The sequence below is a fragment of the Oncorhynchus tshawytscha genome, unplaced genomic scaffold, assembly GCF_018296145.1.
Source record: "Oncorhynchus tshawytscha isolate Ot180627B unplaced genomic scaffold, Otsh_v2.0 Un_contig_5280_pilon_pilon, whole genome shotgun sequence".
NCBI lineage: Eukaryota > Metazoa > Chordata > Actinopteri > Salmoniformes > Salmonidae > Oncorhynchus > Oncorhynchus tshawytscha.
This window is the reverse complement of record NW_024607096.1, coordinates 3454-17601: the sequence shown is the minus strand read 5'-3', so window position 1 is coordinate 17601 and position 14148 is coordinate 3454. Positions and strand designations below refer to the sequence as shown.

General features: G+C 43.8%; 1 protein-coding gene across 1 annotated transcript; it reads left to right on the top strand.

Annotated features, from left to right (window-relative positions):
• Positions 1-5143: 5143 nt before the first annotated feature.
• On the top strand, positions 5144-13948 carry LOC121842381 (integrin alpha-X-like). Its single transcript, XM_042312356.1, has 7 exons — positions 5144-5289; positions 7178-7310; positions 11481-11575; positions 11955-12010; positions 12405-12519; positions 12725-12855; positions 13095-13948. The coding sequence occupies exons 1-7, from the start codon at positions 5235-5237 to the stop codon at positions 13242-13244; spliced, it is 735 nt and encodes a 244-aa protein (XP_042168290.1). The 5' UTR covers positions 5144-5234; the 3' UTR covers positions 13245-13948.
• The last annotated feature ends 200 nt before the right edge of the window (positions 13949-14148 follow it).

Here is a 14148-nt window from a genome sequence, read left to right as displayed (position 1 = left end):
GTACCGGTACAGCTTCAATGTGCAGTGGTATAGGTTAGTAATGAGGCTATATACAGGGGTACCGGTACAGCTTCAATGTGCAGTGGTATAGGTTAGTAATGAGGCTATATACAGGGGGTACCGGTACAGCTTCAATGTGCAGTGGTATATGTTAGTAATGAGGCTATATACAGGGGGTACCGGTACAGCTTCAATGTGCAGTGGTATAGGTTAGTAATGAGGCTATATACCGGGGGTATAGGTTAGTAATGAGGCCGGTACAGCTTCAATGTGCAGTGGTATAGGTTAGTAATGAGGCTATATACAGGGGGTACCGGTACAGCTTCAATGTGCAGTGGTATAGGTTAGTAATGAGGCTATATACAGGGGGTACCGGTACAGCTTCAATGTGCAGTGGTATATGTTAGTAATGAGGCTATATACCGGGGTACCGGTACAGCGTCAATGTGCAGGGGCACCGGTTAGTAAAGATGCTATATACATGGGGTACCGGTACAGCGTCAATGTGCGGGGGCACCGGTTAGTAAAGATGCTATATACCGGGGTACCGGTACAGCTTCAATGTGCAGGGGCACCGGTTAGTAAAGATGCTATATACATGGGGTACCGGTACAGCGTCAATGTGCGGGGCACCGGTTAGTAATGAGGCTATATACATGGGGTACCGGTACAGCGTCAATGTGCAGGGGCACCGGTTAGTAAAGATGCTATATACATGGGGTACCGGTACAGCGTCAATGTGCGGGGGCACCGGTTAGTAATGAGGCTATATACCGGGGTACCGGTACAGTGTCAATGTGCGGGGGCACTGGTTAGTAATGAGGCTATATACCGGGGGTACCGGTTAGTAATGAGGCTATATACAGGGGGTACCGGTACAGCGTCAATGTGCGGGGGCACCGGTTAGTAATGAGGCTATATACAGGGGGTACCGGTACAGAGTCAATGTGCAGGGGCACCGGTTAGTCCACTTAAGAAGTTGGTACAATACCTATACAATGATACAGGACTTGACAAAGCCAGAGTGTCTCTGTAGCCTCTCCCTCCTCGATAGGGGTCATCTGAGGGGACCTGAACAAGGTACATGAACAGAACCTGGAGGATAGAGATTATAGGCCTCTACAATGGGTCCTGTGTGATGGCCCGCCCTACCTCAGACAGAGCCAGTCAACAGGAGAACCAGAGAGACAGGCTAGGTCCACACTGTCTCCACATCCACATGACCTGATTCGACTCGCTCTCTTTCAAACTCTTTCTTGCTCTCTCACATCTATTTCACTCTCCCTTTCTCTCTATCATCTTGCCCGTTTTATCCATCTCTTTCTCTGGCTTTCTCTGTTGTTCTGTCTTTCTCAATCCATCTATTTCACTCTTTAAAATCTTTCCTTTTCACTTTCTCTTCCCCCCATTCTTCTTTCAAGCCATCTTTCATTTTCTCTCTCTCATGCTGATTCTGCTGGGCCAAATGCCTCACACAGACACTGTTGTACCCCCTGTTATCTCTGTCCCCAAGCCTGTGACCTGGCAGGATCGTATACCCTCTCTCACTTTTCCTCTCTCTCTTTCTCTCAACTGAAATCTCTCTATCTTGACAAACCTCTTCACAACTTCTGTGACCTTCCAGCTTCCCACCTCATATAGCTAATACTGATACAAATGGTTATTGGAGGGCACAAAGACAAGGAGTTCAATCAAGTGACTCAGAGTTTTCCATGACCAGTCAAACTGCATTTTTCACCGTTTAACATAATGACATGGTGGGTGTCAGAGTGTGTGTGAGGTCATCACCAGTGACGTTGGCTGGATTCGCTGTCCACAGTGACTCAGGCACAACGATGTGCTCAAACATGCCAGCGCACAAATGTGTGTTTTACACTCTGTTTTGTTACACAGAGAAAATGGGGAAGGAGGAGGGAAGAGAGAGAAGAGGGGGAGTGTGGGTTGTTTGAGTAGTTACTAACTGTAGCCTGTTTGGTTTGTTACACAGGAGATTAACAGGGACAATAGATTTGATACCTGGCAACCTTTGACTGCGTCTCTCCCACTGACAGTTACAATATGAGGTTGAGAAGGAAACTGCAAGTAAGCATTTCGTTGGAAGATGTATACCATGTGTATCCCGTACATAGTTAAATAAATGTTAAATAAAAAAAACTAGACTAATACTACTTGAAACTTGAAACTGAAACTTGAATAATGGACGCTACAGGACCCAACTGGATAGGACTGGAGACCTCTCTGGTTCAGTTTAAGCTACGTCTCACTGAGGAGAAAATTATTTGAGAATAAACAGTATTTTGTAAGATGGGAAGCAGACCACTGTTAAATATGATTTCACTTCAGTTTTTACTTGTGCTCATGAAGTATGGAAATAGTATATTCAGCAAAACTTTCCCAGCATGTTGTAGTCTTTCTCACGCTAAGACAGCTAGTGAACTCTTTAGTTGTTATCATTTATTTTCATATCACAACAACAATATAAAATAAAATATACTACAAACTTCAGCAAGCAGGGATGTCCTCCAGTCCTGGCGTCAGCTATAGATTTCAAGAAAATGAGACACCGCCCTCTAGTGCACAAAAGGTAAAGTCACACTGTTGCACTTGAGGACGGGAGCTGTGCACCACTGACCAATCAATCAGTCAACCAACCAACAAACAAGCCTACCAACCAATCAATTGATCAATCCATCTAATCACATTGGATGGCCCCTTTTACATGATAAGTGCTTTAGAGTAGACCCAGAGCTGGAGCTATGCGCAAACCACTGCTTTTAACCAGGGCAAGGTGACGGGAAACATGTCCAAATACAAACAGTGTAGCTATTCTCTCCGCAAGGCAATCAAACAAGCTAAGCGTCAGTATAGAGACAAAGTAGAGTCACAATTCAATGGCTCAGACACAAGAGGTATGTGGCAGGGTCTACAGTCAATCACGGATTACATAAAGAAAACCAGTCCCGTCACGGACCGGGATGTCTTGCTCCCAGGAAGACTAAATAACTATTTTGCCCGCTTTGAGGACAATACAGTGCCACTGACACGGCCCGCAACCAAACCCTGCAGACTCCTTCACTGCAGCCGATGTGAGTAAAACATTTAAACGTGTTAACCCTCGCAAGGCTGCAGGCCCAGATGGCATCCCCAGCCGCATCCTCAGAGCATGCGCAGACCAGCTGGCTGGTGTGTTTACAGATATATTCAATCAATCCTTATCCCAGTCTGCTGTTCCCATATGCTTCAAGAGGGCCACCATTGTCCCTGTTCCCAAGAAAGCTAAGGTAACTGAGCTAAATGACTACCGCCCCGTAGAACTCACTTTCGTCATCATGAAGTGCTTTGAGAGACTAGTCAAGGACCATATCACCTCCACCCTACCTGACACCCTAGACCCACTCCAATTTGCTTACTGCCCAAATAGGTCCACAGACGACGCAATCTCAACCACACTGCACACTGCCCTAACCCATCTGGACAAGAGGAATGCCTATGTGAGAATTGCTGTTCATCGACTACAGCTCAGCATTTAACACCATAGTACCCTCCAAACTCGTCATCAAGCTCGAGACCCTGGGTCTCGACCCCGCCCTGTGCAACTGGGTATTGGACTTCCTGACGGGCCACCCCCAGGTGGAGAGGGTAGGTTACAACATCTCTACCAACTGCTGATCCTCAACACTGGGGCCCCACAAGGGTGCGTTCTGAGCCCTCTCCTATACTCCCTGTTCACCCACGACTGCGTGGCCATGCACGCCTCCAACTCAATCATCAAGTTTGCGGACGACACTACAGTGGTAGGCTTGATTACCAACAACGACGAGACGACCTACAGGGTGGAGGGGAGGGCCCTCGGAGTGTGGTGACAGGAAAATAACCTCACACTCAACGTCAACAAAACAAAGGAGATGCTTGTGGACTTCAGGAAACAGCAGAGGGAGCACCCCCCTATCCACATCGATGGGACAGTAGTGGAGAGGGTAGTAAGTTAAGTTCCTTGGCGTACACATCACAGACAAACTGAAATGGTCCACCCACACAGACAGCGTTGTGAAGAAGGCGCAGCAGCGCCTCTTCAACCTCAGGAGGCTGTCACCAAAAGCACTCACAAACTTCTACAGATGCACAATCGAGAGCATCCTGTCGGGCTGTATCACCGCCTGGTATGGCAACTGCTCCACCCACAACCGTAAAGCTCTCCAGAGGGTAGTGAGGTCTGCACAACGCATCACCGGGGGCAAACTACCTGCCCTCCAGGACACCTACACCACCCGATGTCACAGGAAGGCCATAAAGATCATCAAGGACAACAACCACCTGAGTCACTGCCTGTTCACCCTGCTACCATCCAGAAGGCGAGGTCAGTACAGGTGCATCAAAGCAGGGACCGAGACACTGAAAAACAGCTTCTATCTCAAGGCCATCAGACTGGTAAACAGCCACCACTAACATTGAGTGGCTGCTGCCAACACACTGACTCAACTCCAGCCACTTTAATAATGGGAATTGATGTAAAATATATCACTAGCCACTTTAAACAATGCTACTTAATATAAGGTTTACATACCCTACATTACTCATCTCATATGTATGTGTATATACTGTACTCTATATAATCTACTGCATCTTTATGTAATACATGTATCACTAGCCACTTTAAACTATGTCACTTTATTTACATACCCTACATTACTCATCTCATATGTATATGCTGTACTCGATACCATCTACTGCATCTTGCCTATGCCGTTCTGTACCATCACTCATTCATATATCTTTATATACATATTCTTTATCCCTTTACACATGTGTGTATAAGGTAGTAGTTTTGGAATTGTTAGGTTCGATTACTCGTTGGTTATTACTGCATTGTCGGAACTAGAAGCACAAGCATTTTGCTACACTCGCATCAACATCTGCTAACCATGTGTATGTGACAACACATTTGATTTGATTTGATTTTTGTGCACCCCTACCCCTCCAAAATACAAACTCACGTTCCCCCCCATCTCTCCCCAGTCTCTCCTGCACCAGTCAGCTCTCACCACCGGGTGGCGGTCACAGACCGTTGTAATCCTTTTAGAACGTCCCTGTAAAAAAAAGGCGCATTTACCGATCGACTCACTCCTTCATTATCGTGAAAGGTTTTTACCACATGATATTCTTCGAGCCGGTGCTCTCCTCATCTTCTCTGCGTTCACTACTATGCGAGGACTGTAGCGCGGACTTCAGTCGACATGGACAAGCAACTGGAGCACATCCAGTTTTGGTGTTTACTGGGATTTTTGCAGTGTAACTGAGCTAAACGACTACCGCCCCGTAGCACTCACATCCGTCATCATGAAGTGCTTTGAGAGACTAGTCAAGGACCATATCACCTCCACCCTACCTGACACCCTTGACCCACTCCAATTTGCTTACCGCCCAAATAGGTCCACAGACGACGCAATCTCAACCACACTGCACACTGCCCTAACCCATCTGGACAAGAGGAATACCTATGTGAGAATGCTGTTCATCGACTACAGCTCGGCATTCAACACCATAGTACCCTCCAAGCTCGTCATCAAGCTCGAGACCCTGGGTCTCGACCCCGCCCCTGTGCAACTGGGTACTGGACTTCCTGACGGGCCGCCCCCAGGTGGTGAGGGTAGGCAACAACATCTCCTCCCCGCTGATCCTCAACACTGGGGCCCCACAAGGGTGCGTTCTGAGCCCCCTCCTGTACTCCCTGTTCACCCACGACTGCGTGGCCATGCACGCCTCCAACTCAATCATCAAGTTTGCGGACGACACAACAGTGGTAGGCTTGATTACCAACAACGACGAGACGGCCTACAGGGAGGAGGTGAGGGCCCTCGGAGTGTGGTGTCAGGAAAATAACCTCACACTCAACGTCAACAAAACTAAGGAGATGATTGTGGACTTCAGGAAACAGCAGAGGGAACACCCCCATCCACATCGATGGAACAGTAGTGGAGAGGGTAGCAAGTTTTAAGTTCCTCGGCATACACATCACAGACAAACTGAATTGGTCCACTCACACAGACAGCATCGTGAGGAAGGCGCAGCAGCGCCTCTTCAACCTCAGGAGGCTGAAGAAATTCGGCTTGTCACCAAAAGCACTCACAAACTTCTACAGATGCACAATCGAGAGCATCCTGGCGGGCTGTATCACCGCCTGGTATGGCAACTGCACCGCCCTCAACCGTAAGGCTCTCCAGAGGGTAGTGAGGTCTGCACAACGCATCACCGGGGGCAAACTACCTGCCCTCCAGGACACCTACACCACCCGATGCTACAGGAAGGCCATAAAGATCATCAAGGACATCAACCACCCGAGCCACTGCCTGTTCACCCCGTTGTCATCCAGAAGGCGAGGTCAGTACAGGTGCATCAAAGCTGGGACCGAGAGACTGAAAAACAGCTTCTATCTCAAGGCCATCAGACTGTTAAACAGCCACCACTAACATTGAGTGGCTACTGCCAACACACTGTCAATGACACTGACTCTACTCCAGCCACTTTAATCATGGGAATTGATGGGAAATTATGTAAATATATCACTAGCCACTTTAAACAATGCTACCTTATATAATGTTACTTACCCTACATTGTTCATCTCATATGCATACGTTGATACTGTACTCTATATCATCGACTGCATCCTTATGTAATACATGTATCACTAGCCACTTTAACTATGCCACTTGGTTTACATACTTATCTCATATGTATATACTGTACTCGATATCATCTACTGTATCTTGCCTATGCTGCTCTGTACCATCACTCATTCATATATCCTTATGTACATATTCTTTATCCCCTTACACTGTGTATAAGACAGTAGTTTTTTTTTGGAATTGTTAGTTAGATTACTTGCTCGTTATTACTGCATTGTCGGAACTAGAAGCACAAGCATTTCGCTACACTCGCATTAACATCTGCTAACCATGTGTATGTGACAAATAAAATTTGATTTGATTTTGATTTGATTTGTAAGGTTATATAGCCAAATCTACATTGTATTAGTAGAATACATTTATAGTAGAGTTATAGTTAAGAGTTTCACCTGGCCTGCCTGAGGAATTGACTATCAGACTTGCTGTAGACGCTTTTGTAAAAAGAAAATATGTATAAATTAAAATGTGTTTGTTCATTTTTGTTGTTGTTGCAGTCGCACCGTTGACAGTGGGGTTCAGCTTCGACATTCGCTATCCCAGAACATTAAGTGTCTCGGACTCGGAGGCAGCAGGGTCCCATTTCGGTTATCGTGTCTGTCAGTTTGGACCGGCGCAGGGAGGCAGCAGGCAAGTTACTAATCATTAAACAGTCAAACCACTGGGTTCAGATCTCACAATTTGATGTTAATCATCATAACATGTCTGTGTGGGTGGACCATTTCACTGTGTTATAGAATCCATGTTGCGATTACAGCTCTGAGTCTCTCCGAGTAAGTCTCTAAGAGCTTTGCACACCTGGAATGTACAATATTTGCACATTATTATTTAAAAATTCTACAAGCTCTGTCAGGTTGGTTATTGATCATTGCTAGACAGCCATTTTAAATTCTTGCCATAGGTTTTCAAGCCGTTTTCAAATCAAAACTGTAACTAGGCCATTTAGGAACACTCAATGTCATTTTGGGGTGGCAGGTAGCTTAATGGTTAGAGCGTTGGGCTAGTAACCGAAAGGTTGCTAGAATGAATCACAGAGCTGACAAGGTAAAAATCTGTTGTTCTGCTCCCGAACAAGGCAGTTAAAGCACTGTTCCTAGGCTGTCATTGTAAATAAGAATTTGTTCTTAACTGACTTGCCTAGTTTAAAAAAGCAACTCCAGTGTATATTTGACCTTGTGCTTTAGGTTATTGTCTTGTAGAAAGGTGAATTTGTCTCCCACTGTCTGTTGAAAAGCAGACTAACCCACATTTTCTTCTAGGATTTTTTTGCCTGTGCTTAGCTCTATTCCATTTCTTATTATCCTTAAACTCCCTAGTCCTTGCCAATGACAAGCACATCCATAACATGATGCAGCCACCACCATGCTTGAAAATATGAAGAGTCGTACTCAGTGATGTGCTGTGTTGGATTTACCCCAAACATAACGCTTTGTATTTAGGACTAAGTTAATTTCTCTGCCACATTTTTTGCAGTTTTACATTAGTGCCTTATTGCAAACAGGATGCATGTTTTGGAATATTTTTTATTCTGTACAGGCTTCCTTCTTTTCACTGTCATTTAGGTTATTATTGTGGAGTAATCACAATGTTGTTGATCCATCCTCAGTTTTCTCCTGTCACAGCCATTAAACTCTGTAACTGTTTTAAAGTCACCATTGGCCTCATGTTGAAATCACTGAGCGGTTTCCTTCCTCTCCGGCAACTGAGTTAAGAAGGACGCCTGTATCTTTGTAGTGACTAGGTGTATTAATACACCATCCAAAGTGTAATTAATAACTTCACCATGCTCAAAGGGATATTCAATGTCTACTTTATAAATAGATGCTCTTCTTTACGAGGCATTGGAAAACCTCCCTGCGTTTTGTTTAATCTGTGGTTGAAATTCCCTGCATAGTCATGGCACACTTTGTAAGAGCTATTGAAGATTGAAAGCCCCCATGGCGCTTCAATGGGGCAGAAGTCAGTGTGTTATTGTGATTCTGGATGGCCAGATTGCTAGCAAGAATGAGAAGAAACTGCCATGTAAGGAATTGTAAATGTCTCGTTTCATCTTGTTCTTGATACCATGTCTTGTTTTCAGGTGTTTTGACTGATTTTATGTTAATGATAATATGGCTAAAATTCTAGCTAACCAACAACTGTAAAGATGTATTCGACAGGAAACAAGTGCTCATTGTGCAAATGTATTTATATTTTCAATAAACATTGGAGATGAAATATAGCTTACATGTTGTCAACAATCTAAGCCAACCCCCAAGTCTGTTTTTCCCCATACTTACGCACGTGTCGATTTAGTTGCTAAACAAGCAATAGACAGAGAAAACCGAATATCAAACAAATTTGACATCGGTCTAGAATCAATCCGTTCGCCCCTTTCAGCCATTCACCTTTTAAAGGCATTGTCTTAGTGTTCACGGAGAGCGTATTCACCGTAAACGCTGCGTATGTGGTCTCAATCGGAAATTAACTTTAAATGTCAATCGCGTTATCTTCCGCGGTCTAGATTGAATATAGGCCTAAAACGACAACAAACAGTATTTCATCACTGTCCTCTAATGATTTGATCCAATGTAACTTTATTGATACCAGTGATGTCCGCTGATTGGCTAAATACCCAGGGTGTGAGGTGGTTGGATTTGTCAACAAAGCAGCATGACAGATATGATGTTTTCAAACTACTGGTAGATTCTTTGAGAAGATATACAAAGCGATCTGTGCATTTGAACAGCAGCATAAAAACACATTACACTTTTGCATGTAAAAAAACAAATGACAACTGCTACACATGCTGCCACTGTTTTGAACAGATTATATTATACTACATAGAACGAGCAGCCAGAGAGAATGGTCGTCACTAGTTACCACAGCTACAAAGTCATAACGCCTGCCTATTTTTAAAATGTGAAGACCTCTTCTGTGTCTACACCCATTCAGCATCGTTCACACCCTCTTAAGCTTTAGCCCCACCCATCTCGTTTCGCTCTCGGAGTGTTCAGAGCGCACACTTGATGCTCTGGCCAATGATTTGTTTACATCTGGATAACATGAAAATGGCCTAACCAGCTCCGCTGGCAACAATTTCCTAAAATGTTTTTGCAGACGTGCACTGACACCGGCCATATTCAATGGGTGTTGTACAAACATCACGTAACGTTAGCTAACGAGCCAGCCAGCTAATGTTAGCTAGCTAAACAACAATGAACAAAGTACCAACAATGCCACAATGCTGGGAGCTAACCAACTAGGTTCAATGTTAGCTAGCTAACATTAGGCTCTAACTAGAAAAGCAAACGGCTCTTGGATACGAATAATAACGTCAGCTAGGGAGCCAGCCAGCTAATGTTAGCTAGCTAGCTAACAGTACACTTTAGCTTGAAATGAAACCACTTTGTCAAAATTAGAAATGTGTAATATGTATACATCATCCATGATGGAGGCGTCTCCCTGTCATGAAGACCATGCCACGGTTGCCCTTAGTTTGATGATGTAATCCGGAGACAGGTGTTTTCTCCATCTCTTTAACTATCATACTCTAATTCTACTGATTTCAAAACTTGATCCTCCAGAAAGTGGAGAGCAACAGTCATGCAGCTCCACTACACAATACATAAAAAAGCTGCGTTCGACAGAATTACCAACACAGACTGACCACAGAAGCCTTCTATATAGCAGACCAATCCGAACTCCTCTCTCGGCATGTCCAGCCCATTCATTATCTCAGCCAATCATGGCTAGTGGGAAGGTTGCTGGCTTATTCTGAGGCTTAACCAAAAAGGCTCATAATTTAACAATTTTATTCATATTTACAGATGGCATACAAGTTTGTTATTAAGGCACATGAAAGTTTACATAAGGCATTTCTGCCAAAAAACACATTTTGATTTAAAAAAAAAAATTTAAGTTCAATCGGCTCTCCTGTGAAGTCGTGACTTGCGACATACGCCTAGTTTTCTGAATCGGGTCACAAATGTGATTGATTTTCAACCTAACCCTAAGCTTAACCCTAATATTAACAACACTGCTAATCTTATGCCTAACCTTAAATTAAGACCAAAACGTACATTTTTGTTTTCAGGAATTGGTACGATATACCCAATTTTGACTTTGTGGCTGTGGTAACTAGTGGAAACCAGGGAGATCAAAACAAACATGTTGATGCAATAAGTGAAAACACATTATCTAACTGGGGATAGACAGCTATCATAGTGTCACAAGACTTTCATTTTGAAATAACATATTTTTCAGTTAGACAGATATTGGTTTCAAAAGACTTGAAATTGGAAGCTAACTAACTAGCAAGCTACCAGTGAGCCATAGGTATCTAGCTGCTTATCAAAGGTAGATAACTGGTTAATTTGCCCAGAAAATCAGCCAAACAATTTCTCAATGTTTCTCAAAATTACTGTAGCTGGTTAATTCATTTCATAATTCTTTGTGATACACCTGGTTTCATGCTGTTTTAGACCACAAAACATGGGGGGAAACAAAATTGGCCATGCTTTTTTGTCCTACCAGATACACGATGAGAAGGTTCTAGCTAGTGTATTGCTCAGCAGACCCAGAAGTTCTGACTTAACAGATGCACATTTACTTTGTGCTGTTATAATTTATGCTCTAAAATCCTACAATCCAGGCAATGTTAGCACGGTCTATGAGACCGCGGAGTATATTTTGAAAACAAGAAATGTTACACATAACACACTTTCATGAGCATTTAAAACACAACCAATTAACATCTCCTCTCTCTCCATCCCTTCTGTCTTTCTCCTCTATTCTCTCCATCCTCTCGTCTCTCTGTAGTGTGTTGGTCACCGCTCCTTTTCAAGACAATCGGACAGGAGTGGTTTACAGATGTTCTTATGACAGTGGCACTTGTAAAGCTCTACCTGTACAAGGTAAGATGCATGCGCACTATACTATTGTGTGGCCCCCAAGAATCAGAGTTCTCTCTCTCTCTATAAAGCTCTGCTGTTGTGTTTTGTTCAGTTATAGTAATTCTCAAGTCCTGTATACATTTCCTCTTTTCACACAATTGCTTCACTGGTTAGTCTCACATCTTGTGGGAGTGTGTGTTGTCATTTTGTGTTGTGTGTTGTCATTTTGTCTCATGCATGATTTGTGGGAATGTTTTATTTACCTCATGTGCTTATGTCAAGCTGAGGTTCAGATTTTTGTAGGCTTGTATTGACAAATTGGTGCAAAATTATTTTTGATACTTTTTTTAATGTTCGTATGTTAAATCCGTCTATATTCACTTATTTTGTTTCATTTTAGTGGAGCCAGGAGTTTCATTAGGATTGTCACTAGCTTGTAATGCTGACAGAGCTATGGTGAGTTGCTCATCCTTGACTCACTGAGTCGGAGCACTATTTAATTTCTGACCTTTTGAATTTGGTCTTTAAAAAATGGGCCCTTTCAATTTCTCTTCCCCTCTGCAATTCTAATCAGGAACTAGCTGCTCTTCACAAACATCCTGTGCTATGTGCTTACCCTCTTGTGCCATTTCCAGTAAATACATTGTGACCCACAGTATGACCTGACTCAGATACATTGTGAGCTATGACCTATAACCTGACACATGAACTGAGTAATGCTAATTCACTCACTCGATTCGCCATGTGGTTGCTTCCACTGATCTCTATGTATTCTTTGTTTGGGTTCAGCCATTCCTGAGAGGACATTGTTGTAAAGTCTCCTCTCTCTCTCTCCATTTCGCTGAGCTAGGTGTGTGGACCACGGCAGCTCCATGGCTGTGATACTCTAAACTACCTCCAAGGACTTTGTGTTGAGCTGGGGCCACAGCTTACGGTCTCACAAACACTGAAGCCTGCCTTTCAAGGTTATACTATTTGTTTTAGAGGATGACGTGGTCTGTGTTCAATTGAGTAAATGATCAATGTCTACTTCAGGTTTTGTGATAACTGTAACTGACATCAAAAACTAACATGTTTGCATTACACAGGACAAGATGTTTCTTTCTGTGAAAGTGCTTTATGTATCCAATCTATCAACCAACCAACCAATCAATCAGTTCTGTGCTGCAGAGTGCCGTGAGTTTGGCTTGGATGCAGTGATTCTGTTTGACGGTTCTCAGAGTATCATAACCAGAGACTTTGTCACCATGATCGACTTCATCAAGAACATTATTCGGATGTTCACTGCCCCCCGTGCACAGGTGGGTGTATGGGCCTTCTCTGTGCCCATCTCTGTCCACTCTGTCACGCAGAACTACTGATTATACCACCCTATTTCTTATTGGTATCTATTGACTCTGTTCCAATATCCACACCAGTATGGCCATTTAGAGTAGAATGCATGGCCAATACACTAGCTTTGTTCTAAATAGTATGCTAGTATGGACTCTTTGGACATTGGTCTCAATGGGAACCATAATTGTGTGTCCACTCCTCCCAGGTGGCAGTTGCTCAGTATTCGACAGACACCAGTGCTGTCTTCCACTTTGAGGACTTTGTGTCTGACCCTAACCCTGACAACCTGATGCGATCCGTGGACCATTTCCAGGAGGCGACATACACCCCATCAGCCATCCGCTATGTTCTGTGAGTGACATACACCCCATCAGCCATCCGCTATGTTCTGTGAGTGACATACACCCCATCAGCCATCCGCTATGTTCTGTGAGTGACATACACCCCATCAGCCATCCGCTATGTTCTGTGAGTGACATACACCCCATCAGCCATCCGGTATGTTCTGTGAGTGACATACAATCCATCAGCCATCCGCTATGTTCTGTGAGTGACATACACCCCATCAGCCATCCGCTATGTTCTGTGAGTGACATACAATCCATCAGCCATCCGCTATGTTCTGTGAGTGACATACACCCCATCAGTCATCCGCTATGTTCTGTGAGTGACATACACCCCATCAGCCATCCGCTATGTTCTGTGAGTGACATACACCCCATCAGCCATCCGCTATGTTCTGTGAGTGACATACACCCCATCAGCCATCCGCTATGTTCTGTGAGTGACATACAATCCATCAGCCATCCGCTATGTTCTGTGAGTGACATACACCCCATCAGCCATCTGCTATGTTCTGTGAGTGACATACACCCCATCAGCCATCCGCTATGTTCTGTGAGTGACATACACCCCATCAGCCATCCGCTATGTTCTGTGAGTGACATACACCCCATCAGCCATCCGCTATGTTCTGTGAGTGACATACAATCCATCAGCCAAATCAAATCAAATCAAAATCAAATCAAATCAAATTTTATTTGTCACATACACATGGTTAGCAGATGTTAATGCGAGTGTAGCGAAATGCTTGTGCTTCTAGTTCCGACAATGCAGTAATAACGAACAAGTAATCTAACTAACAATTCCAAAAAAACTACTGTCTTATACACAGTATAAGGGGATAAAGAATATGTACATAAGGATATATGAATGAGTGATGGTACAGAGCAGCATAGGCAAGATACAGTAGATGATAT

Bases quoted from the DNA above. Each gene is read 5' to 3' on its own strand.
- LOC121842381 (XM_042312356.1), top strand. From the start codon at position 5,235: ATGGACAAGCAACTGGAGCACATCCAGTTTTGGTGTTTACTGGGATTT. The intron at 7,311-11,480 runs GCAAGTTACTAA...GTCTCTCTGTAG, and splicing joins CCGGCGCAGGGAGGCAGCAG to TGTGTTGGTCACCGCTCCTT. The intron at 12,520-12,724 runs GTTATACTATTT...TCTGTGCTGCAG, and splicing joins ACTGAAGCCTGCCTTTCAAG to AGTGCCGTGAGTTTGGCTTG.